Source organism: Capricornis sumatraensis, chromosome 17 (genome assembly GCF_032405125.1).
Source record: "Capricornis sumatraensis isolate serow.1 chromosome 17, serow.2, whole genome shotgun sequence".
Classification (NCBI taxonomy): Eukaryota; Metazoa; Chordata; class Mammalia; order Artiodactyla; family Bovidae; genus Capricornis; species Capricornis sumatraensis.
In genome coordinates, this window is record NC_091085.1 from 69,102,605 (window position 1) to 69,129,567 (window position 26,963).

At 49.8% G+C, this 26,963-nt stretch overlaps 1 protein-coding gene across 2 annotated transcripts; it reads right to left on the reverse strand.

Moving 5' to 3' along the window:
* Positions 1–695: 695 nt before the first annotated feature.
* Positions 696–25,599, reverse strand: ALDH2 (aldehyde dehydrogenase 2 family member). Of its 2 annotated transcripts, XM_068990256.1 has the most exons (13): positions 25,440–25,599; positions 16,271–16,375; positions 15,011–15,151; positions 14,112–14,191; positions 11,781–11,892; positions 11,159–11,287; positions 10,408–10,521; positions 8,499–8,601; positions 7,689–7,873; positions 5,116–5,280; positions 3,247–3,404; positions 1,538–1,652; positions 696–1,097 (listed from the first exon to the last, which is right to left on the reverse strand). In XM_068990256.1, the coding sequence occupies exons 1-13, from the start codon at positions 25,560–25,562 to the stop codon at positions 1,065–1,067; spliced, it is 1,563 nt and encodes a 520-aa protein (XP_068846357.1). In that variant the 5' UTR covers positions 25,563–25,599; the 3' UTR covers positions 696–1,064. The 2 variants fall into 2 exon arrangements, with proteins under 2 accessions (XP_068846357.1, XP_068846358.1); XM_068990257.1 differs by lacking the exon at positions 15,011–15,151.
* Between the last annotated feature and the right edge of the window lie 1,364 nt (positions 25,600–26,963).

The window sequence follows — 26,963 nt, forward strand, 5'->3', positions numbered from 1 at the left end:
CCACCACTCCCCTGACACTGTCTGCAAAAGTTATACAGGTGTGTTTCTCAAGAAAGGATCAAACCTTTCCCCCAGATTCTTAAAGGAGCTGTGACCCAGTCGTGATCACTCACAAACTACTACTTTGATTCAATTCTTTTTGCTCCATTTTCATTGCTCACTAAGGAATGTTCAGATTCCTAATTTACTAATAGTACTAATTACTAACTTTCCAGGTCCCCTGACTAAAGGCAGGCACTGTTCTGGATACAAGATTCAAAAAGTCTGAAAATACAGACCTCACTTTAAATGAGTAAATGGACATCTGGTTTTCAAGTTAATCTCTTATGAAACTGGTCTGGCAGGAATCTGTTTTGTTCTGACCAAGTCTTCAAACTTCCAACACTGAGAACCAGCCTCGAGTGTCAAGTGCACATTTTCCCCGGTTTACCTCCCCGTCTCTCAGGGTTAGGGTTAGGGTTAGTGCTGTTGAGGTGTCTGGACTCAGTGTGTCGCACAGGGCACGCCACACGTGGGCAGGCCAGAAACACCCGTTAATGACGTGCAGGATACAAAGGCCATTTGCCCCCAAGAGGGGAGGGGTGGTAGCTGTTTACAGCGTGACACACGCACAGAGGGGACAACATGTCTATGTGACAGCATCTCCTTGGGTCGAGATGGAGAAAGAGTTACTTAGAAAGTGTCTTTATTGAGTTTTTAGTCCAGAATACAAAGCAAGGTGCTAGCTGTTGCCTCAATGATAGTACAGGGGTCAACAATGGCTTTTCCTTCCCCTGTTAAGGCAAGTTACAGAAAGAAGTGTGTCAGATGGACAGAAGGAAATATCTGAATCTTTGGAAAGTCACTCTGAAAGCCAGTAGCGGTACTGCAGTGTAAAAGGCTTTCCATATATGCTTTGCCCCACACTCAGCCTGTGTATTGGAAGGAACTTTCTTGATCCAAGAGATTGTTCTGGCAGAGTTTCTCTTTCGAGACCTTTAGCATGCAAGGGTCATTTTTCTCGGTCTTGTGGCTGATCTCCTCTGACCATTCCGTTACTGGATGAGTAAGAAAGCCAGCGTGGTTTAGGAGTTCTTCTGAGGAACTCTGACCGTGACCTGTGAGAGGGATGCAGAGGAGCTGTTAAATCTGCGTGCTTCCCTGTGGACCACAGGCCCCCTCAGCTGGGTGCTGCCAGAGCGATAAGCAGAAGGGCTCTCCTGATTTTCCAACATCTCGACGACCAAACGGTCGATCCGAGCAACCTGCTAGGGCTGTGTTCTGCGTTAAGATCACACTCAGCCTCCCCTTGACCCAGTCTTTCTCCACTGGGGGTCTTTCCCTCTTCTCAGGCTCTACAGAACTCATGTATGACGAAGCCCAGCAAAGGACTGTGCAAGTACGGTGGTGGTCAAGTCCCTACTTATCCTTCACAAGGCATAGCAGAGACTGGGTCTTTACCCTCGTTGGTAGCTTCCATGGCTTAAAACAAGAAACCTGCAATCAACACTGGGGGAGCCCAGCACAGGAAGAGGGCGGAGAAGGCACCCATACTCACGGTCTTCACTTCGGTGTAGGCCTGCAGCCCGTATTCCCCCAGCTCCCGGCCACTCCCAGACAGCTTGTAGCCACCGAACGGCGACTGGGCCCCAAACACGTCATAGCAGTTGACCCTACAATTTAAGATGAGATTTCAGGAGTAACTCACTGGGGCAGGGATGAAGTATCGTGCCCCCTCAAACCTCCTGTATTGCTCTAAAATTTAACTTTAGAGCAAATTTTACTTTAGAAAAAGGGAGGTGGAGAACCCTACTAAAATCTAGCCATGCTGCTGCTGCGTCACTTCAGTCGTGTCCGACTGTGTGCCACCCCATAGACGGCAGCCTACCAGGCTCCCCCGTCCCTGGGATTCTCCAGGCAAGAACACTGGAGTGGGTTGCCATTTCCTTCTCCAATGCATGAAAGTGAAAAGTGAAAGTGAAGTCGCTCAGTCGTGTCCGACTCTTCACAACCCCATGGACTACAGCCCACCAGGCTCCTCCACCCATGGGATTTTCCAGGCACGAATACTGGAGTGGGGTGCCATTGCCTTCTCCAAAATCTAGCCATACAGGGGTTCAAAAGCAGGCCGTGTGAAACAAAGCCATAAGCTGTCTGGTCCTTCATGACATGGATGTCAATACCAGGGTACACCAAATACTAGCTTCCCATTTTAATGAGTTGTTTTTGCTAATTAGGTGCTGAACTTTTCAGGGTAATTTTTTTTTTAACTATTAAATTTTGACTGAATTTTAAAACGTACCACATTAAAGGTGTACAATTCAGTGCTTTATAGCATGGTCACAATATTATATCCTCTCCATTTAATTCCAGAACATTTCTATCCCCCTAGAAAGAAACCCTATGCCCAGTCAGCAGTTACTCCCCTGTTTCCTCCTCCTCCGGCCCCTAGCAGCCCCTAATCTACTTTCTGTCTGTATGGCTCTGTTCTGGATATTCCATATAAATGGAATCACACGACATGTGGCCTTCTGTGTCTGGCTTCTTTCATTTAGTATTACATTATCCACGTTGAAATAGGCATCAGCGCTTCATTCCTTTTTATGGCTGAACATTCCATCACATGAATAAACCACAGTTTGTGTGTCCATTCATCAGCTGATGGGCATTTAGGCTGTTTCCACTTTTTGACTATTGCGAATAGTCTGAATATTCAGATACACTTTTTTGTGTGGATGTGTTTTTTCTTTTCCCCTTCCTGGGTATACACCCAAGAGTGGAATTACTGGGTCCTGGGATAATTCTATGTTGAACTGACTGGGGAACTTATGCCAGACTTGTCTGTAGTGGCTCCAACATTTTACAGTACCACCAGCAGTGTGTGAGGGTTCCTGTCTCCACACCCTAACCAACACTTGGTATTTTCTGTTTTTTACATTAGAGCTGGCCTAGAGGGTGTGACGTAGGTGCTAAGCTTTGAAAACTAGGGCGACACAGGTGTGGGCCCTCAGCGCTGGTCGCCTCACAGCTTGGTGAGGAGCCCAGTCACCCAGCTGCTTGTCCAAGAAGGAGCGTCACAGACATACGCACCACAGGGAAGTTTAATCCCCTGGAGAAGGGCATGGGAAACATCTACCCGCTACCCCACACCCAGACCCAGGAGGCACTGAGCCTGGCACCCCAACTCCAGGATGTGAGCAGGGGATTACCAAAGACCCTGGCTTGGGCTCTCTGCCTGGGTTGTGAAGGGCTGCGGGAGGCCCTTACCACACAGTGCCGGCCTGGAGGGCCTGGGACAGGTAATTGGCCTTGTCCAAGTCCTTCGTGAAGACAGCTGCAGCCAGCCCGTACTTGGAATTGTTGGCTCTCCCAACGACTTCCTCCATGCTCTTAAACTTCAGAATCTGCATCACTGGCCCAAAGATCTGGGATGAGACAGCATGAAGGGTGGGTGTGGCAGACGCACACCCACATGTTAGCCAGCTCTCCCCAGCACTGAGCAGGTGGTTCCAGCAGCCCCCAGACACACTGAGGGTGCTGACGGCCCCCGAGGGAGATGGCAGCTCCCATACTCGCTGGAGCACGAGGGAAGGAAGCCAGCTGGTGGCCTTCTATTATGTGCTACGGGCCTTACATACCGTAGCTTATTTCTAAACAGTCCTGTGAGGTAGGGGTTTGCACTGACAAGTTACATGTAAATTTAGTTTCAAAGAACTTAAGTCAGTCATTCAGCCAAACACGCATCAGATACTGAAGAAACAGCTATGAAGAAGTTAACTAAGCACAAACAGGATCTCTGATCTCAAGATGTTCCAGGTTTATCTTACACCTTCCCTGTCTTATATCTGAGCCATTTCTTCCAGGAATCCTGCTTCCTTTTAAGTGGGCAACGGGATTTAGAAACCACAACATGGGAATCAGATGTGCTTCCTGTTGTTGCAGCGTGGCTGCTCTCAGCCCTGTCAGGGGAGAGCCCCAGGGAACGGATCCCGATGTGATCCAGTGACTGGCCTATGACCAGGACACGTGCGGAGGGGGAGCCCAGAGGAGCTACCTGGCCCGAATGAGTGCTGGGAAGCGGGAGGTCAGGAAAGGCCCCGAGAGGTGACAATCAAGCTGGGACACCACAGAGGCAGAAACTGGCCAAGCCAGAGTCGGGGGGAGGAGCAGGGAGGAGGAAAATGGAGTTCCAGGCACCAGCGCCCATTCTTTTTTTTGGCGCCCATTCTTAAAAAATCTATTTGCCACTAAAAGGAAGTAGGACTTTGTGAAGAAACGGCTGATGCCAGGACTAGGTAGAGAGTGTCAAGAGGGAAGTGAGAAGACTGCCAGGAGCCCATATCGTAGCTGGAGCAAGAGATGGGGCATCATGCACTTAGGGCACTAGCAAAGCAAAGGAGCCCCTGCCCTCCTTGGAAAATGAATATTTTCCCTTTCCGTTGAGAATGAAAAAAAAAAAAGGATCAAAGTAGTCATGATGGCGAAAAGAGGCAGAACTTTGTTGTATTTTCCTATCCTGATTTTTGCTCTTTTTTTTTGAGTTATCAATGGAAGAGGGTGGCAGTGTAATATTTTCCCTGTGTAAGGCCACTAAAGGGCTTCATCCTCCCAGGGGAGGTGGAGTGAGTCTGGACGAGTACAGGTACTGGATACCCCCGGCTCTCCAGTGTCTGTAGAGCACCTGGCACATAGTAGGCACTCAGAATGATTTGTGAAGCAAACAAATGAATGAGACAGTTGCTGCCCTACGTTCATAATCAGTACCAAGGAGGAGAAGATCAAGGGACTCTAGCCATGCGGGGAAGCCTGGCTTCTGACCTAGTCCAGAGTCCTGCCTACATGAAGGCCATGAGAAGTGCCGGGAAGAATCCTGCCTTGAGTCCCGCTCACAGGGACCAGAACACACGCAGGACCTGCAGGCTTGGCCAGGGAATTCAGAGACTGCCCCCAACCACTGGCCGCCACAAGAGGCTGAAGAGAAGCACAAGGTCAGCAGTGAGCTGCAAATGGTTGGTCTTAGGCACTGAGCCCGGATTTGACCCAAGGTCAGCAGATGGGTCATGGGTCAAGATGCTGGGCTGAACTGTCCCCGTCTTCTCCTAAGAACATTCCCTTAAGTGCTGGACCCATACCGACCTCCTCCTTTGCGATGGTCATGCCATCTTGCACGTCTCCAAACACGGTGGGCTGGATGAAGTAGCCACGGTCAGCAGCCGCCCCTCCACCACACAGCAGCTTCGCCCCCTCCTCCTTCCCAGATTTGATATAGCCAAGGACCTTCTTAAACTGCGTTTCATCCACCTGAGGGAGAAGGAGCCCAGAGTTATACGGATGCTACAGCCAGACGTCTCCTAGCTCTAGTCTTAGAACCACACAGGCATGGAGACACCTGGCAAATGGGCCAGATCATGAATGCTCCACACTCAGTCACTTCAGTCGTGTCCAACTCTGCAACCCCATGAATTGTAGCCCACAAGGCTCCTCTGTCCATGCGATTTTCCAGGCAAGAATACTGGAGTGGGTTGCATTGCCCTCCTCTAGGGGATCTTCCCGACCCAGGGATCAAACCCACATCTCATGGCTCCTGCATTGGCAGGTGGGTTCTTTACCATTAGCGCCACCTGGGAAGCCCAGATCATGAATGCTGCTGCTGCTGCTGCTGCTAAGTCGCTTCAGTCGTGCCCGACTCTGTGCGACCCCATAGACGGCAGCCCACCAGGCTCCCCCGTCCCTGGGATTCTCCAGGCAAGAACACTGGAGTGGGTTGCCATTTCCTTCTCCAATGCATGAAAGTGAAAAGCGAAAGTGAAGTTGCTTAGTCGTGTCTGACTCTTAGTGACCCCAAGGACTGCAGCCTACCAGGCTCCTCCATCCATGGGATTTTCCAGACAAGAGTACTGGAGAGGGTTGCCATTGCCCTCTCCGATATTAAGCCTACCATTTTTGTTTTTCAAGTATGAGATTACTAAAAATTTTAACTAGTACGAAAATACACTGATGGTAAAGTATGTTACATACTCTGTAATATTCATATAGAAGAACTGATAAAACAGGTCAATTATATCTCAATTTAGAAAGGAAAAAAAAAGGACCGTAAGCTGGTACAGCTCTTTGGGCAAGTGTCTTAAAAATTAGGCAAAAAATTAGATGTTCATATCCTTTGACCCAGCTACTTAACTTCTAGGAATTTATGCTACGTGTGACAAAGGGACCCGAACAAGGATAGTCACTGGGGAACATCTTATAAAAGCAAAAAGCAGAAACAATTCTAAGTATACATCAGTAGAGGAGCTGGTTAATATAATTATGGTATATCCATATATTGTATCATCAATAACAACAGATCAGTCAACTAACACGGAAAGATAGCATAAGATATTTCTTAAAGGGGAGAAGGCTTGTAGAATGACATATATTCCAACTTTTGTTAAAACAAACATACCAAAATGTAATTCTGTGTGTGAGTGTGGTTGGTTACCTATGGGAAATGGACATGGAGGGGAAAAGGGGAATCTTGCTTTTTACTGTAAACTCTTTTTTATGAAGTTTTTAGTACAAATCTGTATTACCTTAATAATTAAATAGCCACAAACCACAAAGAAAAGTGAGAGAAAAAGAGATGCCGTAATGGTAGATAACATGTCTTGATTCATTTGTCGAAACCCACAGAATGTACACCACCAAGGGTGAACTCTAATGCAAGCTATGGACTTTAGTTAATAATACAACAAATATATCAAACCAAGGCAAGATGTTAAAACCAGGAGAAACCAGGGAGTGGAAAGGTTCAGGGTTTATGGGAACTCTGTACTTTCTGCTCATTTTTCTAAAAAAACAGAATCTGTTAAAAAAAAAAAAAAAAAAAGGGCTGCCTGGGCTGGCCCCAGATTCTGGGGAGTGGACACCAGCAACACAGGTGCCCCCAGGACAGTGGAGCCCACAGAGAAGCCCCCGTGGGCCCTCAAAGTGGGCTCAGGGCTGCACACAAGGGGCCTGTGGGGGCAAGCACCCCTGATTCCTGACCCTATGGCTCCTCCTCCCTGGGAGGAGGTGGCCAGCACAGGGCCCTGTGGAGAGTGAGCCCAGGACAGGCTGGGTCTAAGGACAGTGCTGGGAAAAGGACCAGATACGAGAGGAGGTGGTGGGGAGAGGTACTGCTGTGTTTCTTACTGTAATTATTATTGACTATTAGTTAAAAGGAATACATGTTCATGGTAAAACAAAATTTTTTTTTTAAATTTTCAATAAAACAGCTCAGAAGAGTATAAAGTGAAACGAAGTCCCTCTGCTACCCATACATGGCCTTCTGCTCACCTCCCAGAAGCAGCTGCAGCAAACAGGTATGCATGCATGTGTCTTTCTGGTCAAGGCATTTTTAAGATGGCCAAGGTCCAGGAAACACGTGTTCCCTTTCCCATAGACACTCCTCGTATTTATTATGTGTGTGTAACTTACAAAGGTAAGTGTAAGTGTAACTTTCTACTGTTAGTTTCCACTTCACGGCCACTCTGGGAGTTAGGAAGGGTAGGCATTACAGGTGAGAGACTGGTGGCTCCGAGACAGCAGGTGGCTTTCCACGGGCACGCAGCTGGTGCCTGGCAGGGCTGAGCCTTGGAGTCGGGCCTGCCTGACTCAGGAGTCCAAGGCCCTTTCTGCTTCTCCGTGGCGGCTCTGGACACTTGAGACCTGAGTGTAACCACCGAGCTTACCTGCGGCCCCTGCTCAGTCCGGCTGTCAAAGGGGTTCCCAACCACACGAGACTTGGCCCGGGCAACACTCCGTTCCACAAACTCGGCGTAAATGTCCTCCTGCACAAAGGTCCGCGAGCCCGCACAGCAGCACTGGCCCTGGTTGAAGAACAGGGCAAAGTGGGCCTGCTCCACAGCCCAGTCCACTGTGGAGGCAGAAGGCAACCACAATCAGAGGAGAAGAAAAGGCCTGGCCCCTGTGGCGGCTGCTACCTATTAACACTGCCAACAGCACTCATGCCCTCTGGGTGCCAGACCCCGTATGGGAACAAGACAGGCCTGACCTCTCCCTCCTCCAAGCATGGAGACCAAGGGGCAGACAGACACGGAGAGCAGCGGTCCTAACCCGCTACGGTCATGAAGCCAAGGGCGGCTGGAGGACGAGCCAGCTGCCCTGTGACCGTCAGGGAAGACTACCTCAAGGCAGACAAATCTAGGAGCTTCTCAACAGGACCAGGAAAGAGGACGTGATGGAGGGAAAGTAGCCTGATCTGACAGACAGCAAGCTGCACAGCTCGGCCAGTCAGTAGCTCAGCCCGGCTGGATTACAGACAGCAGAGAGGAGAAAGGCGGGGGACAGGCCACGGCCACACAGGCCAGAGGGCCACGCTGAGGAGTCTCACTTTCATCCTGAGGCCCTGGGGGCAGAAACCAATCCAATGATGATAAGGATGGCAGAGCCAAGTGGGACCACAGGAGACACAGCTAGTGGCAGGTTGATATCAGACCTCTGCCTCCTCCCTCCCCCCCCCGCCCCAAAAAAAACCTTACTATCAGCATCTGACATGATGATATTGGGACTCTTTCCTCCTAGCTCCAGGGTCACTCTCTTGAGGTTACTCTTCCCTGCAGCAACCTGGATTAGGTGGCCAACCTACAGGGAGGCATAAACAGGGACAAACTCTTAGTGGAGAAGAGCCAAACGTTCTCACAGGCACAGAACAGAAGCCCCCACAGCCTGAGGGAGCAGCTGGATTAAAGAGACCTGGGGAATTTCACTACATCTGGCCACTCACTCACATAGCAGCCCCACCCTCTGGGCTCCCAGGATGACAGCAATGTAACGACAACAAGCAGTCAGAGTCACTGCCGTGTGGCTGCCACCTCCTGAGCACCATCTACACACCAGACACGGAGCTAAGTGCTTTGTGAGCATTGAGGTCAACCCTCTAAACAACCTCAGAGGGAGGGCCGACTCTCCTTCTCCACTCAGAAATGTGGGAGCGGCAGCTCAGAGTGGTCAAGTCGCTTGCCCACAGTAAACCTGGAACCAGAATTCACACTGGGCAAAGTGCGTCCAGCACCAGTTCAGACTCGCCATCCTGCCGCCTCCTCACAGTGATCTAAATGGTATCCCCCACACACAGCAAGGATGGGGTGCTTTTCACCTCCATATTCCAAAAGCCTGCCACAAAGACACCCCTGTGCTTATCTGTTGGGTGAACATACATTATCTCGGTCAGGAAACCATCCCCTCTGCCAGATTCCCAATACCCCCCTGAGGCGTTGATTTAGGTGGTGACTAACCCCAGAAAGAGTGGACCGTGTCAGCTCAGCCACCATTCTGCCCTCCCGCAGCCGCCATCTCTACGTACAGACTGAACGTTTGAAGGCATCTTCATCTCAGGGGAATCATTTTGAAGATCCCCTTTATCATCCTGTTCAGTGTGCCTTCTCTAAAGTCATGGGATAAAGCCTTCCGAGAATTCAAGTTACCTCTTTAGAATGAATTTTGTCCCTGCTTCCAAGGTAATTATGTTTAAGGAATCCCCAGACATCTTATACATCTTTGCCTCTCCAGGGCCTGGCCCAGAGCAGCACTCACTCATTCATTTCACTCACCAAGTACTTACTCTGGGTTAGACCTTTGTTGAATAAGCTTTATCTCACTCACGCCAACCCTGGGAGGTGGGCAGAGTTATTATCCCTATTTTACAGATGGGGAAATGGAGGCTTCAGGAGGCTGACTTGCCTAAGGTCACATAGCTAAGTAAGTGCTGCTGAAACACTTAGTTTGACTCCAATCATCTCCACCACTACACCACACCTACATCTCTACTGCATAGACACTACCATCCTCAGACTAAACACGAATGAATGGAGCCCCCAAAGACATGCAGTGAATCACCCCAAGTCATAATGTCAAGGCTGGGATTTGAACTCATGTCTCCCAGAAGCCCACTCTCTTTAATCACCAGGACAGTACCAGTCAAAGAGTCTGACACAGCCCAGGTGCTTTGACCTTGGGCAGGCCGGCACCTCTGGGCTTTAGAAGTCTATACAGCCTTGGCTTCTTTATCCCACATGGTATGTCAACCCACCCCCTGTCCCCACAGCAGCTAGAGTGTCAACCATTCTACAGAGGGCTCCACCCTGATGGTCTCTGCTGACACACCTGGGCCCCTCACACAAGCCACTCAAAGACAGTCCTGGGGCAGACCCCCATGCAGTGCCCAGAGGCTAATCTTATTATTATTTTTTGTTTTGATTGCTCCACTTTCAGGATCTTAGTTCCCTAACCAGGAACTGAACCCTGGCCCACAGCAGTGAAAGCGCCAGGTCCTAACCACTGGCCCACCAGGAAACTCCCCCCAGAGGCTGATCTTGAACGCACCATCCTCTGAGGACAAGGGCGCTTGAGCCACATGCACCACAAGCCTGAGGTGCTGGGATGCCTTACCTCAGTGGAGCCGGTGAATGCCACTTTGTCCACGTCCTCATGGGAGGCGATGGCAGCTCCGGCCGTGGGGCCAAATCCAGGAATAATATTGACCACACCTGGAGGAAAGCCAGCCTGTGAAAAAAACACCAGGGACACTGGAGTCATTCTCCTGCTCCATGGAGTCCAGACAGAGGAATACACATCCCTTCCCAGAGAGGCTGAGGCAGTCGGCCCAGCACCCAGGTAAGCAGTCTTACTGGGTGCTGCTCAGGAGTTCTAGATGGTACAGTGAGGAACCTGTTTTGTGGGATTCCCTGTAGCTGCTGCCCCTACCCCTATGGCACTCAGAACGATAATCTTCATAGGGCTGTTGTTCAGTCACTCAGCCATGTGACTCTGTGAGCCCATGGACTGCAGTACACCAGGCTTCCCTGTCCTTCACCATCTCCTAGAGGTTGCCCAAATTCATGTCCATTGAGTCGGTGATGCTATGGAATCATTTCATCCTCCACTGCCCTCTTCTCCTATCTGCCTTCAATCCTTCCCAGCGTTGGAGTCTTTTCCAATGAAAAGGGGTCTGGCAATGAAACCCAACATAGAAAAGAGGTGATAGGGGGGTCACCTAGGCTGAAGTGTGTTGAGCAGAGGTGAAGGGGGTCAGGCCCTGAGCTACAAATATCCGGCCCCACTAGGGTGCCCCTCATCCGAACTCCTATAGAACAAGCCTTTAAAAAGGCGTTTAGAGGTCAAGACAGACACAGCCACGCACCTCCTTAATCAGGTTGGCCACATAGAGGGCAGTGAGTGGAGTCTGCTCAGCCACCTTCATCACAACCACGTTTCCCGTCGCCAAGGCTGGGCCCAGTTTCCAGGCTTGCATCAAGAGCGGGAAGTTCCACTGCAATCAACAACAGCCACTGCCAAAATCTCAGCCAAGAGCTACAGCAGCTGCAGAAAGTGGCAGCCAGAGAGCGGAGATTCTCTGAACCTCTCCTGTTTCCCTCAGAACTCCATTACAGATGAAGACAGACGAGCAGGCAGGTGGCCGGGGACAGTGCCAGTGACTCATGCTCACTGATGCTTTTACCATTGTGGCGGCACCACACTGCATTCACGCCTCCCTCCCAGCCTCAGACAGCTACTCTCACTTCCACTTTTCAGATAAGGAAACCAGTTCCTAGGGGCATCAGTGACTTGCCCAAGGTCACAGAGTTCACACACGGCAGTACTGGTTGGTTTTGTTAAAACCCATGTTCTCAACCACTGCCCAGGCCACCATCCAACATCAACCCACAGACCTTTCCACCTTGGCAATGAACCTGCCCGAGACTGCTGCCTCCCACAGCGCTCCTAATAAACCTTCACGTGTTTGTTTTGAGTCTAAGACTCACTGGGATGATCTGCCCACACACTCCCACAGGTTCATGGCGGGTGTAGCTGAAGTAGTCCCCGTCGATGGGAATGGTTTTCCCGTGGTACTTGTCAGCCCAGCCGGCATAGTAACTTAAAAAAAGAAAAATAACAACTCAATCAGTGACTGTTGGGGACCCTGTAAACCCTGACAGAAAGCAAAGGCTCAGACTGGTCCAGCTGGGTCTTTCTGATAACTGCCCTTGCTCCTGGCTTTATTTCCAAAGAGTTAGCTAACCACTAGGGTCTCAGTAATTCATTCTAGATAACTAACCTCGAAGCCTCAGACTCACCTGGGGTGCTCGTAAAAAAGCACCAAATTCTAGGTACCCACTTCGGACTTATTCAGCTGACTCACTGGGGCCTATGCCCAGGAGTCAGTATTTTTAATAAACAGATATATTAAACTGTGACTGTCTTACCAGTGCAGCACCGTAGGTTATTATCTGAGAACCATGGCTCCACTCTAGTGGGAAAGTGCACACCCATCTAACAGCTGGCACTTGTGTGCACAACACCGTACTACCACCAAGGGAGCAGTGGCCAGAGACAAATCTGACTGAGTTCCCATCCAGACACACGGGACACCAGGGGTGAAAAAGCACTGCAGGCTAGTTGAGGCGAAGAGCCATGTGCGTACAGTACGTAATGATTTTCAGGGAAGCAGGACAACGAAAGACGGGGGAGAGATGCAACACACAGGGTGAAAGAGCTTTCAGAAATGAACGTGTCTGCTGAAGTTAGTCCAAGACCAGAGTTGACCTGGGTGTGAACATGGGTGTGTGACCCTGGGGAAAAAAATAGCCAGGGAGTTATTTTGCCAGTCTGTACAAAGTAAGGTATTGCTGCTCCCTTCCTCTTAGGCCTATGTGGTGTGGGTGCATTGCCTCAGGACAGGTGTTGAATCAGCACATTAGTATACTGCTCAGACTCAGGAGGGCCTGGCGATTTGCATGGGGTTCACCCAGCCACTCCCTCTTGGGTGTTCTTGCAGAGCACTCTCGATCTTGGCACGCCTGTCATTTGGGGCTGGAAAATTCTTCACTGTGGGAGCTCTCCTGTACCCACTAGGATTTTTAAAGCATCCCTGGCCTGTATGCACGAGATGCCAAGTAGCACCACTCCCTCCCAGTTGTGATAACCAAAAATGCCTCCAGACATTACCCACCGTCCCCTGGGAGACACAGCGGCCCTGGCTGAGAACCCCTGTCATGAGAGAGAACCACTATTTTGTTCTCCAGCCCATATGTCTCCGACTCTGCTTCTTCCCCTCCACCCCTGTCCACATGGGCACAGGGCAGCAGCCATTATTGGTATAATGACCTGTCCACCCGAACCACAGCCGGTCAGACTGAATCAGGGCCACTCCTCCAGGAATCTGGCACGAGGACTAAGGGGCTGAGGTCAGTCTGGCTGGAATCAAGCCCTGAGAAGAAAGCCCAGGAGTGGGCAACCAGGTTCCAGCATGCAGACAGGCCCTAAAGAGGCTGGGGTAGTCAATCAAGAGAAGAACGCAGCAAGGAGGCAGCCGTGAGAATCAATGGCCTTGGTGGTTTAAGACCCCTCACTCTCTGTAGCTACCCAAGTTAGCCTGAAACCTCTTATTCCTCATCTTGTATTTCTCGGTTATTAAAATGTTTACGGTTACACCCAAAGCTAGCAAGAGGAAGCAAATAATGGAGAACAGAGACAGATGAACTGAAAAACAGAAAAACAACAGAATCAACAAATTCAAAAGCTGGTTCTTCGAAACGGTCGCTAAACTGACAGGCCTTTAGCTGGACTACGGAAAAAGGGGAGGGATTTCTCTGGTGGCCCAGTGGCTAAGACTCCGCATGCCAAATGCGGGAGGCCCAGGTTTGTTCCCGGGTCGGGGAGCTAGAACCCGCATGCCACAACTAAGACGCAGCACAGCCCACTGAATAAATAACGTTTAAAAAGAAAAAAGAAGCACCAATAACTAAAATCAGAACTGGAAGTAGGGACACTATGATTATAAAAAATGAGATCTAAATGATCATGAGAAAACGTGATGTGCCACTGTAGCCAAAAATCAGATAACCTCAAAGAAAGGGGCAAACTTCAGCTAGCCCATGAATTACCAAAACTGAAAGAGAAGACGCGTAAGACTCAATTACAGTTTTGGTACGGAGGGACGGTTCCCCCTGAGATGGAGCCTCACTACGTTCCCCCAGCTCCGGTGATCCTTTCACAGCCCTCCAGCAACACTCCCCACCCACTCACCCACCCCCACCCCACCCTCCCCCTCACCGGCACAGCCACAACAAAGAGCAGGAAGCCTGAGCCCATACCGCAGGCACTTGAGGACCATGTCCAAATCCACCAGGTAGGAGATGACATAGGGCTTGCCATTGTCCAGGGTCTCCAAGGCCTGAGTGGAAAAAAAAAAAAAACAAGATCAGCACAGACAGGTGGGCACAGGAATGAATCAGAGCAAATCAGGTGATGAGCAGCATGGAGGCTCAGCATGGTACGAGGAGGGCTGGTGGCCCCTTTGTGCTGAATTTTAAGGCACTTCTGGCCCTCTTCAATGGCAGGGAGCATGGGGGTGGATGGGAGGAAGGAGGCACCAACTTCTCATTCAGTCATTTCATAAACATTTGTTTCAAGCTTCTGTTCTATGGCAGATTGATGTTAGGAATACAGAGATGATCACTGGGACCTTATAGAACAAAAAGCCAGCAAATAAGGACACAAATCATTAGTCACAAGTGTCAGGACCAGGCAGGGTCTAGTAGATCATGTTGAGGGAACAGGGCTTTATCCTGAGACCACGGGATGCCATGGAGGGCTTAAGAGCAGAGCACCATGGTATAATTTGTCTTCTGGAAGGCTCACTGTGGTTGCTATGTGCAGTATGGATTGGGAGAGGTGAGGGTATTGCCTCCTGGTTTCTTCTGCCTCTTGAAGCCAGGGAGGAGCCCCAGCACATAGCAGGCTGTCCATCTTCTGGGCTGTCTCCAGGAAGGCCTCCCCATCACAGCCCCCTCCCCACCCTCTCCTTTCTTAGACCCATCACATCAAAGGAAACACTCAAGAGGCTCCCAGGGTTGATACAGGGGCAAACCCCAAAGGTGTCCCACCTACACCATTCTGGTCAGTTACTTGTCAGCAATGCAACCCCTTCCTGACTATCTGTGGGATCTCCATTCTCCGTCCAGGTTGAGAAGGGAAGAGGTTGAGAACTCACTGCCAGGTAGGTCCGGTCTCGCTCAATCAGATCAGCCAGGCGGTTCAGTAGCCGGCCCCTCTCGGACGCGTCCATGCGGCGCCAGGGCGAGCCCAGCTGGAATGCGGCCCGGGCTGCCTTCACTGCCCTGTCCACGTCTGCCTGGAAAACACCCACCCAGGCACCTCAGGCCTTCTCAGCAGTAACCTCCAAATACCTCCTGACCCACTGCCAAACGCACCCACAGGGGCTCCAGTCGATACCAGTGGAGACACTGCCCCAAGCAGTTCCTCCCAGCCTCGAAGAGCTCTGTCGACCAGCTCTTAAGATGAGCAGCTTCTCAGGAGTCAGAGTGGGAATGAGGATGCTGATGGAATGAGGATGCTGATGGTTTCCCATTTCCGAATCCCCCAAAGAGTTATGTAGAGAGCAGCAACACGGGGATCAGCACTTAGAAACTGGCCATTTCTGCCCCCGCTTCCTTCCCAAACAAGTCCAGTAAAATTAACCATTCCTTCTGAAATGACTGGCAGTCTACAACACATGCAGGTTTAACCAGCTTCTCTTTCCTTGGGGAAGCATTAAAATCAACACAGCTAGCATTTTTCATAGAGGCAGATGTGTATCAAGAGGTGGGAGCATGGTTGTAATTAATATTAAATACATTTACCATTAGACTATGAGTCAGAAAAATATTCACACTTTCTTTTAGCAAAGGAAGCTAGGCTTTCAATGTGCATACAGAAGACTGTCTTAAAGCAGAGGACAGGAAGCATTCTTGAATCATTTGTTGAAGCTTTTTCTGTTTTAAAAAACGAAGTGTTTTTTTACTGAATGTTTAATTTTTTAACTTTAATATTACTGTTTTTTTAATTATCATGGGTATATGTAAATCAAAAATATACCACAGACACCATAGCGAGATCTCAGAAGACCCAAATTGTGCTCAACAAGATTTCCAACCAGCTGTGCACTTCCCTTCTCTGACCTTCAGCTTCCAGGTCTGGGATGGAGAGACTGGATTAGACATTCTCAAATTAAATTCCAAGTTGGCAGTTCTACAGCTGTATGAATTCTTGAACCAGGGTACAATCTAGACTTTTATCTACAAGGAAGAGTTTCTGTGGCTTCACTTACTCAAAAATCTTAATGGGCATTGTAGTTATGAAAGTAATACACGATAGTTTCAGCCACACGAAAACCTATGTTAAAGAGTGAAACTACCCTTGCCCATCCCCAACCTGCTCAGCCCTGCCCTGAGGTTAAGTCACCAGTTCTCACCTTATCCCCTTCAGCCACGTGACAGATGACGTCCCCAGTGGATGGATTGACCGTGGGGAAGGTTTTCTTGCTGACGGCATCATGCCACTCATTGTTTATAAAGATCTGCAATGAAAAGGAAGAAAGTCTTGAGGAGCAGCTCTCAACCTGATACTGACCACCAGCAATGTTCAAAAAAAACAAAAAAATCAGACAGAACAAATAGGAATTAACTTCAGAGGTATGTGGCCTAGAAGTTAAAAGCACAGGCCTTGGAGACAGTCCGAGCTGGAGCACCCACTCTGCTAAAAGTACTGAGGTAATGCATTAGTCCTTTCGATGCCCTGGTTTCTTTGGCCCGAAAATGAAGACTACATACCTTCCTTATCAGTTATCTGCATCTACCACTGTGTGCTGCTGCTGCTGCTAAGTCGCTTCAGTCGTGCCCAACTCTGTGTGAACCCAGACGGCAGCCCACCAGGCTCTGCCATCCCTGGGATTCTCCAGGCAAGAACACTGGAGTGGGTTGCCATTTCCTTCTCCAATGCATGAAGGTGAAAAGTGAAAGTGAAGTCGCTCAGTCGTGCCTGACTCTTAGTGACCCCATGGACTGCAGCACACCAGGCTCCTCCGTCCATGGGATTTTCCAGGCAAGAGTACTGGAGTGGGTACCACTGTGTGACATCACCTCAAAATCTGGTAGCTTAAAATGATTTATTACCATCTCTCACAGTTGGGTCCATTGATTGGGCTCAGCTGGGCAGGGCTTGGTCATGTGGTTGCAGAGCGAGGGCACCTGGGGCTGAAGATGCAAGATGCCTGCTCACTCGTGTGTCTGTGGCCACACAGGTGCTTGGGCTTCGACTCCATGGCAGACTCAGGCTAGGCAGACCTCTCACATGACAGCTGGCTTCCCCGAGTGTTCAGCAACACCAGGCCGAAGCTAGAAGGCTTCTTCCTTTTTTTTTTTTAAGTCTTCTCTGTTTAATTTACTGACCTTTATTTTCTGGCTGCGCAGGCTCTTCACTGTGGTGTGAGGGCTCTTTGCTGCGGCACATGGGCTTCTCTGGTTGGAGCACAGGTTCTCCAGTTAATGGCACACAGGCTTAGCTGTCTCATGGCATGTGGGATCTTAGTTTTCCCCAACCAGGGATCGAACCCACATGCCCTGCATCAGAAGGCAGATTCTTAACCACTGGGCCAACCAGGTAAGTCCCTGAAAGGCTGCCTAAGATCTAGCTTCAGAAGTCATACAGCCTTATTTCTGCTACCAAATTCCATCAGTCACGTTATGTCCTAGAAACCACCGTTCCTCTACCACACTACTGCCAGGGTCATTATGAGAACTGAGTTAGATTCTTCTTTTCACCCCTTCAGTACGTATTTAGTGAACATCTGCAGCAGGGCGCTGTTCTAGGGCTGAGGACACAGAGTGGGATCCAAACTCAGGAAGGACCTTTCTTTCGTGGAGCTGGCATTCTAGTAGGCACAGAAAGTAAAGACAGAATCAAATATACAACACAGCCTCAGACTGCAGTCTTAAGTGCAAAAGAGAAAAGCAAGATGCAGAGAGAGTCCTGAAGTGGGGGAAGATAGAGAACTCTAGCTGGGATGGTCAAGGAGGGCTTCTCTGAAGAGCAGACATTTGACTTGAGCCCTGACTGCTGAAAGGAGCCAACCGCAGGAAGGTGGGGGGAGGAGGAGCAGTGCAGGCCACAGGGACAGCAAGTGCAAAGGCCGTGGGGCAGAAGTAAGTCCGGTGTGTTAGAGAGAAAACAAAGGTGGCCGGAGTTACTGGTGAACAAGGAAGAGAGTGCTAGGAGATGGGGACAGAGAGGAGGGTGGGTCCTGTGAAGCAAGCTGTCCCCTGAGGCTGGGGAAATTGGTCTCAGGAAGCGGGCTGAGGTGTTTCAGTCCCTTTAACCAAGGCTGGGGCGAAGGTCACAGGTAGGGTGAAGTCAAGGCCATCGGTCCAAGGCCTCTCTGCCTTCCTTTCCCAGGGGCTCTCCTGGGCCCCAGCATCCTACGCAGTGGTGGGGTGGGCCTGGCCCTGGCTGAGGACCCAGGCAGTTGTCTACAGTCACTCAGCCAGGTTCTCTGGAAATGTATGTGGGTTTCACTTCAGTTGGCTGATCCTCAATCTGAAGGGAAAAAAGACACCTCTGTTTCTTCCTACAGGAGGGCTGGGAAGTGAGCAACAGGTCGCTTCCAGTGGAGGGTACAGGTGTGGCAGAAAGAGTTCAGCCAGGTGGACCCAAGTTCAAGCTGGACTGGGCCACACCCTGCCTGCATGCTCCCCTCTGAGAAATCAGCTTTACCTCCTGGTGAACTTGGAGGAGAGGGAGGCCCAGGGGGAGGAGCAGAGATAACATCCATGGAGGAAGGAGAAGGGCCTGGCACACAGTCTGTGACTACTCTGAGCATCTGTTCCCATTGCCACCTGAGTGCAGGCTCAGGTTTCCAGCCTCACACCCACCGCTTCACGGACGCACTTGAAGCCAGAGATGAGTAGCTACAGAGAGAGGCAGGCCGCAATGGTGGGGTGAGACGGGCTGGCCTTGAACTGTTCCCTCCTCTTGACTGAGATGTCAGCGCCTGGTCCCATGAGGATGTTCCCCCCTCACACCTATATGTCATGAAAATGGCTAATGACCATTATCTAGCTACTCGTTATACAGCAGCCCCTGTATTGGAAGCTTTCCAAAACTGGATCATTCCCATTTAAACTTCATAGCAAACCTAGGTGAGTTTCATCCTCTCTACAGTGGGGGATGGGGGTGGGGGACACTAAGGCACAGAGAGGCCAAGCCACCTGCTCAAGGTCACACAGCAGTGAAGGCAGAACCCAGATCTGAACTCAGGTCTTTGGAACTCTGAGACCTGTGCTCTTTGCCCAGTCCTTCTCAACTCCAGTCCAGAGCCCATGTCTGCCTTCCAGAAGGTCAGAACTCTTTTCTTAATCTCCACCTTTATGGTTTACTTACTGCCCTACTGCAAGTTTGATTTTGAGTTTTTATTATGGGTGCTGTAAAAAAGCACAGCCTGTAAGCCACACAGACATGGGTTGGAATCCTGGCTCTACCTCTCTCAAGCTGTAACCCTGGGCCAATCCCTTCACCTCCGGATGCTTCATCAGTCTCTGGAAATAATATATCTGGGGGCTTAAATGTGAGGGTGAAATTCCACAAGGGGTGTAAAGCTCCTGGGCCAGGACCCCACGCACACCGTGTCTCACCACCACAGTCCCTGCGTTCCTCCAGATCCCTGCATGGTAGCATGCAGAATTAGTCTATCCTGAGAAAGTCTCCATTGTTATTTCACAAACATCAGGAGGTATGAAGTGGACAATGGACCAGTCTGGTGAAACTCCCCAGGTCCTACACCATTCCTCCCTGGGCGAGGCCCACACTGTCCCCTAATCTTAGTCCAGGATCCTGGCAAGACTGCTCCCTGGCACTGGCCTGCCTCTCAGGGGCCTGAATTTGCTGAGTCACTCTCCATTGTTGAGTTTTCAACAGTCCATCCTCCCTTCTAATTAACAGGATAAGCTGGAGTTTGCAGGAACCTGGAATCTTCCGTTCATAGAGTTCCCACTTCCCCTCTCCTAGAACCAGCTTTAATGGTCTCCTCCTTGGGGAGGTGGGGCAATGGGGGGGCCAGGGTGAGAAGCGTTCCCAGACTGAGGCACTGCCAAAGTTCTGCTTCGAGTGAGGAGAGTCTCATAGCAACTTCTCTTGAATAAACACAAGAGCAGACTCCAGGCCAAACGCTTCCTGACCTCTTGAAACCCAAAGCCAAACTTACATAACATGTTAACCCAGTCACCCTGGGAGGCGGTCCTACCAGGCTCTCACTTTCCCCTTCTAGCCTCTAGAGCAGTAAGGACGACACAGGGTGCCTGCAGGAGGGGCCAGGGTCAGGAGGAACCAGAAGGGCCCTGGAGCTGCAGGGTGAGCAGGAAGAGAGCAGAGGGTGCTCTGGGTTCCGCACCTGCTGCGTACCAGGACCTGCACTGCTGCTGGGGTTCTGAGGGGCATGGGACAGACACGGGGAGCATCCACTCTCAGTGGCGATCATGGACTTTTATTTTGTAAATTGCTTTTTTAATGAGTGAGTTTATCTTGGACATTATTCCACAGGCATATCTGTCTCACTATTTTAAGCAACACAGCAATCTTCAAAACTTAACAGATGGCAATTTGTTGAATCATGTCCTACAAATGCACTTTAGGACAAGTTTTCACGACAAGCAGACCTCAGAGAGATATTTTATTTTCAGTCCAGACCACTGCAATAAAGTACTGTAATAAAGGGAACCACATGAATCTTTAGGTTTCCCAGTGTATGTGAAAGGTTTGTTTACACTATACCAGTCTTTTAAGGGTGCAATATCATGATATCTTAAAAAAAAAAAAAAAAAAAAAAACAACGCGCCTACTTTGAACTGAAAAAAACCTTACTGCTAAAAAGTGCCAGTCATCTTCCGTGCCTTCAGCAAGCCGTAATTTTTTTTGCTGCTGGAGGATTTGAAATATGGTGAAAATTACCAACACATGACAGAAAGACAGGAAGGGAGCAAACACTGTTGGGAAAAAAGCACTGACAGACTTGCTCCATGCAGAGTTGCTACAAACCAGTTTGTAAAAAAAGAACAAAAACACCACAGTATCTTCAAAGTGCAGTAAAGCACAGCGCAACTAAATGAGCTCTGCCTATACTCCTGACGGTGCTGCTGCAGCGAACATCCTCTGACTTGACGTGCATCTTTGCAAAGCTGGGGCAGGTTACTGTATAAAAATTAGAATGCTGAGTTGCAGGATAACACGATCCTTGGCTTCCTCAGATATCTTGTATTCCAGGTCCCCGCATGTTAGGAAATGTGAACAGAAACTTGGGGGGAGGGGAGAAGCTGGGGCAGGGACAGTAGAGCTGAGAGCAAGGACTGCAGGACCCCGGAGAGGAGTCTTAACCAAACCAAGGACACAGGGATGGTCCAGTGCAGCCTCCATCCCATGGCAATGGACAGTCATCATCTGCCCATGGTCTTCAAGAAAAGGTTAAATGCCCTTCAGTAGCTCCAATTTACAGACACAGGACACATTATAGAAAGACCTCATTTCCAAGCTCGGATGCATGAAAGAATTCGGGATCCATTACCTAGGAAATCTACATCCCTGAAATATGTTCTTTTCCCTAAGAGTAACCAAATGCTTGGCTTTCTATCCTGGATGGCTTCTGCCGGCATCTGATTTTTCAGTGGCAGTTGAGTACTTTATGTCAAAGAGAAAACATATTGTATTGCAAGATCCTAAGGAGAAACATTCAGGATCTGAACCTTGGAATGCCACACGCATTCAGACTTTTCCATACAATCATCTAGATATCTCCTGGTTAGTTTGGGGTTAAGGCCAAGGGCCATTCCCTGGCACCACCCCCAAGCCCTCCTCTGTCTCCACCACATCCCCCAGGGTCTTTAGTCTCACATTCCTGGATTTTCACCACTTTCAAGATGGAAGGGCTGACTCCACTGTGGACTGTTTGGCAGATAGGCAATTTCAGTTTGTTGACATGTCTGTGGGCTTATGGTTGGGCAATCTCTATCTCACTGCAGTCCCTTCTGTGGCCAATTTCAACACTCCCAATATGTCCCCACAATCTTGTTCACATTAACTCCACAATTCTTTGCAAAAAGGCCCTTCTGAGTAGAACTCTTAGGTTCCCATGCCCTGCTACTAGAACACAAGATTGTAAACAGTTTCATAAATGTCAACCTTCAATATTTACTGAGCAGTAATTACATTCCAGGTGGCTCAGCGGTAAAGAATTTGCCTACCAGTGCAGGAGATGCAGGTTTGATCCCTGGGTTGGGAAGGTCCCCTGGAGTAAGAAATGGCAACCTACCCCAGCATTCTTGCCTGGGAGATCCCACAGATTAGAGGAGCCTGGTGGACTACAATCCATGGGGTCAAAAAGAGTTGGACATGACTCAGTACACACACACAAATTATGTTCCAGTCTTGGTGTGGGAATATAAATGTGAACACAAACTTGGCTCCTCCTTTCCAATTTAAAACATTCAGTTCAACTATCTCGTAAATATTTACATCCTTGTTTGACAAGGCCTGGTCATGAGGCATCATGGCATGAGGTCTTGTGTGTTAAGAGCTAACAGAGCTAATCCTGAACCCTGGTTTCACACAAATGTGAACTTGACCTCCCTGAGCCTCAGTTTCCTCATCTATGCGATATGGTTCCTACAGTTGTTGGGAGGATGAAACGTGAAAATGTAGGTTCAAGTTATCAGGCACAGCGCCTGACAGATCGTAAGTAATCAATCAACATGGTTATTGGGTCACAGAATTCACATGTACGTCCACAACACACATGACTAGCCTCAACATTGTCCTAACCCAGTCACCTCTAACTCAGCCAGTTCCCACCATGCTCTGGGCATACTAAACAGCATTTCTGTTTTTAATAGAAGCAGAAGAAAACCAAGGTGGGGCCAATGAAATCCTCCGATTCCCTGGGTTGCCCAAATCTATTGTTTCTACAAAGTCTCGAAAATCCTCAACAAGCAGTAAAAGCAGTGCGATCAACATGGGGATATTTTACTTGACTCATTCAGCCTGCAGCCAACTCCGAACCACAGCCTAGCCCAACAGAGGTTTTGGTTCATTCCATAAGACTCTGCAAGGAAAACAAGGTAATTCAAAACTCCTATTCTATATATATCACCTGTTGGCAGTGGTAATAGGAATCCATCCAGGACAAGTTGAGGCAAGAGGACCCCAAGAAAGTCGACCAAAGCACCCCACTGTACCTCTTCTAGTTAGGAAACAGAAGTGGGAGGAAAAAGATCCATTGCCTATGCCACCCTCTCTTCAAGGAGAGACCCAACAAACTTGAAATGCAGCATTCTGCACCCCCAGTCACCACCACCATGTCCTTGGATGAGAAAACCCAGCGCCTACAGAAGCAACTTCAAAGCCTAGGTCACAGCTCCTTTGGGGCAAGCTCCAGGATCCAGAAGAGTTCACCGAACATCAAGGAGCCAATAATCCCCAGGGAAATGTTGGAGCATATGATCTAGTTTGTACCTAGAGTCCCTGGTAAGAAACTTAAAATATTCAGGGATTATAAGAACTCAACACTGAAAACCACCCAAGGAGCTTTAAAATGTGCCTGTGCAGCAGAATGACATCCTCATGTGAACTGCTTTGCAACCTTGGGAAACGTAAGATTGGAATCTACTGATTTAGGAAGATAACCCAGATGCACTGTTCAATGAGACAGAGTTTCAAAACAGCAAGCACAAGGATCTCATTTAAATAGGAAAAAAAAAACCACCTAGTGCAAGCTCACTTGCCCAATGCTCTTATATACACACGTGTGCACACGTGCCCACAAATTTACCAGTTAAAATTGTTCTTGGAGGGAGTGCGATGGAATACGCTGGAAGTTTTACTTCTGCATTTGTAAACAGTGAGCAACGGTTACTTTTATGATCTCAAAGAACTGTGATAAAAGCAGCTGCAGAAAGATTTCACTCAGCATTTCAAACTAACGCTAGAGAAAACTCTAGAGTCAGGACCTGTCCTATCTACCACGGCTATGCACGCACACATCTGGACCCTGCTTCCTCATCTCCACGTGAGCACAAAGGAGGAGGATCCTTAGAATCTGTGGCCACAAAAGCTTGGGGTGCTGCTGTCTTTCCGTTGATATTTCTGCATGATGTGCAAGTCTTTCAAGCGTGAACTCCTTCCTCCTTAAGCGGCCTACTGAGGAAGCAGCAGCTGCTGCTTTTTTCGGCTTGTGTTATGCAAAGGACATCTTATTTTATCCTTTGTTTTTATTCCCTTGCTAATGATTTGTAACACACTTCAAGGGGCTTCCCTGGTGGCTCAATGGTAAAGAATCCGCCTGCCAATGCAGGAGAAGAGGGTCCAGTCCCTGGGTGGGGAAGATCTCCCAGAAAAGGAAATGGCAACCCACTCCAGTGTTCTTGCCTGGAAAATCCCATGGACAGAGGAACCTGGCGGGGCTACAGTCCATGGGGTTGCAAGAGTTGGACACGACTTTGCAACTAAACAACACCACCCTTTAAATCACACAGATGTGCCCTTACTCGCTGCCAGGGTGTAGATTTGCAGCGAAGCTCCAGACCAGACAATCAAGTCCCCTGTTGAAAGCAGCCAGCCACAGGCTGGCTCCCCAGCATCTTAGGTCAGCAGTGACCCCTATATTCCCACCTAGAGTTGCAACAAAAATACCACAGAAGTTTCTGGTTATTGGCTTACTCTTGGGAGCCCAGATGTGAACCCCAGCCTGACCACTGATTTGAGTCTTTGGGTAACTCACTGCATCTCTTTGAAAACTCAGTTTTTTCATCTGTAAAATGGAGATAACCACAGTACCTGCCTCACTGGGCTGCTTAAGGATTAAATGGCCAATCAGGTAAATGCTTAGACTGGTGCGAAGGAGGTGCACAGAGAATAGGAGCTGTGACTCCTGCAAGTGCCCATGCGGTGCGTGAGCCCCTGTGCTCATTCTCCAGCCCCTCCCCAGGCTACAGAAGAAGGGGAAGCTCAGAGAAGGGCAGCAGCTACACTTGCTGTGAAAACAAAACAAACTCTTTCATAACCAGTCTCCTTCTTGGTGAATTCTCCAGCACTTTACCCAAACTCAAAAGTCAAGAGAGAAAATGTGCCAAAGTTCTGGTTGACCAAGAAGTCAGCCACTGGGAATCGAGGTTATACTGGAAAATCCTTGCTTTGATCAAAGAAAGAAACTTTGGAAGGTGCAGACACCACCGCAGGATGGCACTGAGATGGCGAGGGTCCCCGCCCTTTTCCAGTTCCCAGCAGTGGAAGCAGCCAGGACGTCAGGTGGCCATGGCCGTGGCCTTGGCCTCTGCATTGGGGAACTGGTGAACTTTTAGTTGAAAAGGACCCCTTTTTCCTGTTTTCCCATTTGGTCGAGGGCATGAGTCAAGAGATAAAAGATGACGAAAAGACAAAACGGCTCCTGCAAAGAGGGTCTTAAACGGACATGTCCTCTGGATGAGTGATGTCGGATGAAAGAGCAACTGTGAGCAAACCCGTGAGACCCAACGGGATAAACTGAGGCCCGAACAGATCCAGTCCCTTCCCACCCGGCAGAGAACAAAGCACGCGGGCGGCCTCACCTGGTTGTAGAAGACCTCAGGCTGCTGGTTGGGGGTCGGCACGGCCTGGGTGGCGGCGGACAGCAGGCGGCGGCCCTGGCGGGGTCCGAGGCGGGCCGCGGCAAGCGCAACGGCGCGCAACATGCCGAGGCTGGAGCTGGGACGCGGGGGCTCGAGGGGCCGGCTGGAGGCTGACTGCAGGCTGACTGCCTGCGGGGCGCGTCTCCGCGCGGGGCTGCCTCTCCCCGCCCCCTGCGCGGCCGCCAATGGGCAGCCGTGGGGCGGGGCCCCGCGCCTCCCCCACGCCTGGGGCGGAGAGCCCTTCCGCAGCTCGTCTCCAGTGCCGAGGGAGCAGGGGTGAACCTCGGGGCTGACCTTCCGCGGGGCCTCTCACTGCCCCACGCAGGGCGGGCCGCCGATGTGGAGCAAGAGGCTCTCCCGAATTCAGCGCACTTTGACTGAAGCCCTAATCTATACAGGCCTGAGCTGGAGCGCCCCTGGCCCTGACTTCCGGGGGCTTACGCTCCAGGGCATTACTCCCCAACCTTTGGGCAGCAGGCACCAGTTTTGTGGAAGCGGATGTCGAATGGTTTCAGGATGATTCCAGCCCATTACATTTATTGTGTATTTTATTTCCAGTCTAATGCCCCCCGCTGATCTGCCCGGAGGTACCAGTCGGTGGCCCAGAGGTTGGGGACCTCTGCTCTAGTGGGAGAGGCCAACCTTAAACCAAACACGAGATAATTTCAGCTAGTGAGAAGGGATGTGAAGGGAATGAAGGAAAGGTGAAGAGGGACTTGGGGCTGAGGGCACCCGCGGTCAGGAATTGACCCTGAAACCTCAATGGTACAGATCGTGGGACTGAGGAAGTGTGGCAGGAGAAGTGGGGAGAAGGGCAGGGCCCTGCGATGGGGCTACCTGACTTATGCTGCGGAAAAGACTGGAGGCCAGGGAACAAGGCAGAGTGAGTTGAGAGGTGAGGTGAGAGAAGTGGGCAGGGCAAGAGCTGGAAGGATCTTAGAGGCAGTGGGGAGGGGTTTGGAAGGGAAGGATTCATCTAGGAGAGACAGTGAGTGATCCTGTAGAAGGATCTCAGTTCCCTGCTCAGGAATTGAACCTGGGGAGCCTGGATAGAAACCAGGGATACTAGTCAGGGCACTAGATCCCACAGGGTGGCAACTAAAGATTCCGAATGCTGCAACAAAGATCAAAAATCTTGCATGCCCCAACTAAAACACCGCACAGCCAAACAAATAAACATTAAAATATAAAAATTTAAAAATAAACAGACTTTTCTGGGTCAAGCCTGTTTCATTGGCTAGAAGTCAGTCATGTGGCCACTCCACCGCATAAAGGAGTCTAGGAAACAGGCTGTGCCATATGCTTAGTTTCTCAGTCATGTCTGAACCCTTGCGACCCCATAGACTATAGCCCACCAGGCTCCTCTGTCTATGGAATTCACCAGGCAAGAGTGCTGGAGTGGGTTGCCATGTCCTCCCTCCTCAATGGGAGGAAACAGAGTTCTGTGCCCAGAAAGAAGGGGAA

Excerpts from the sequence above, each read along its gene's own strand:
- ALDH2 (XM_068990256.1), bottom strand. The coding sequence starts at position 25,562 with ATGTTGCGCGCCGTTGCGCTTGCCGCGGCCCGCCTCGGACCCCGCCAG. Across the intron at positions 14,192-15,010 it reads GAGACCGGACCTACCTGGCA|GCCTTGGAGACCCTGGACAA; the intron begins GTGAGTTCTCAA and ends TTTTCCACTCAG. Across the intron at positions 11,893-14,111 it reads ATGGTCCTCAAGTGCCTGCG|TTACTATGCCGGCTGGGCTG; the intron begins GTATGGGCTCAG and ends TCTTTTTTTAAG.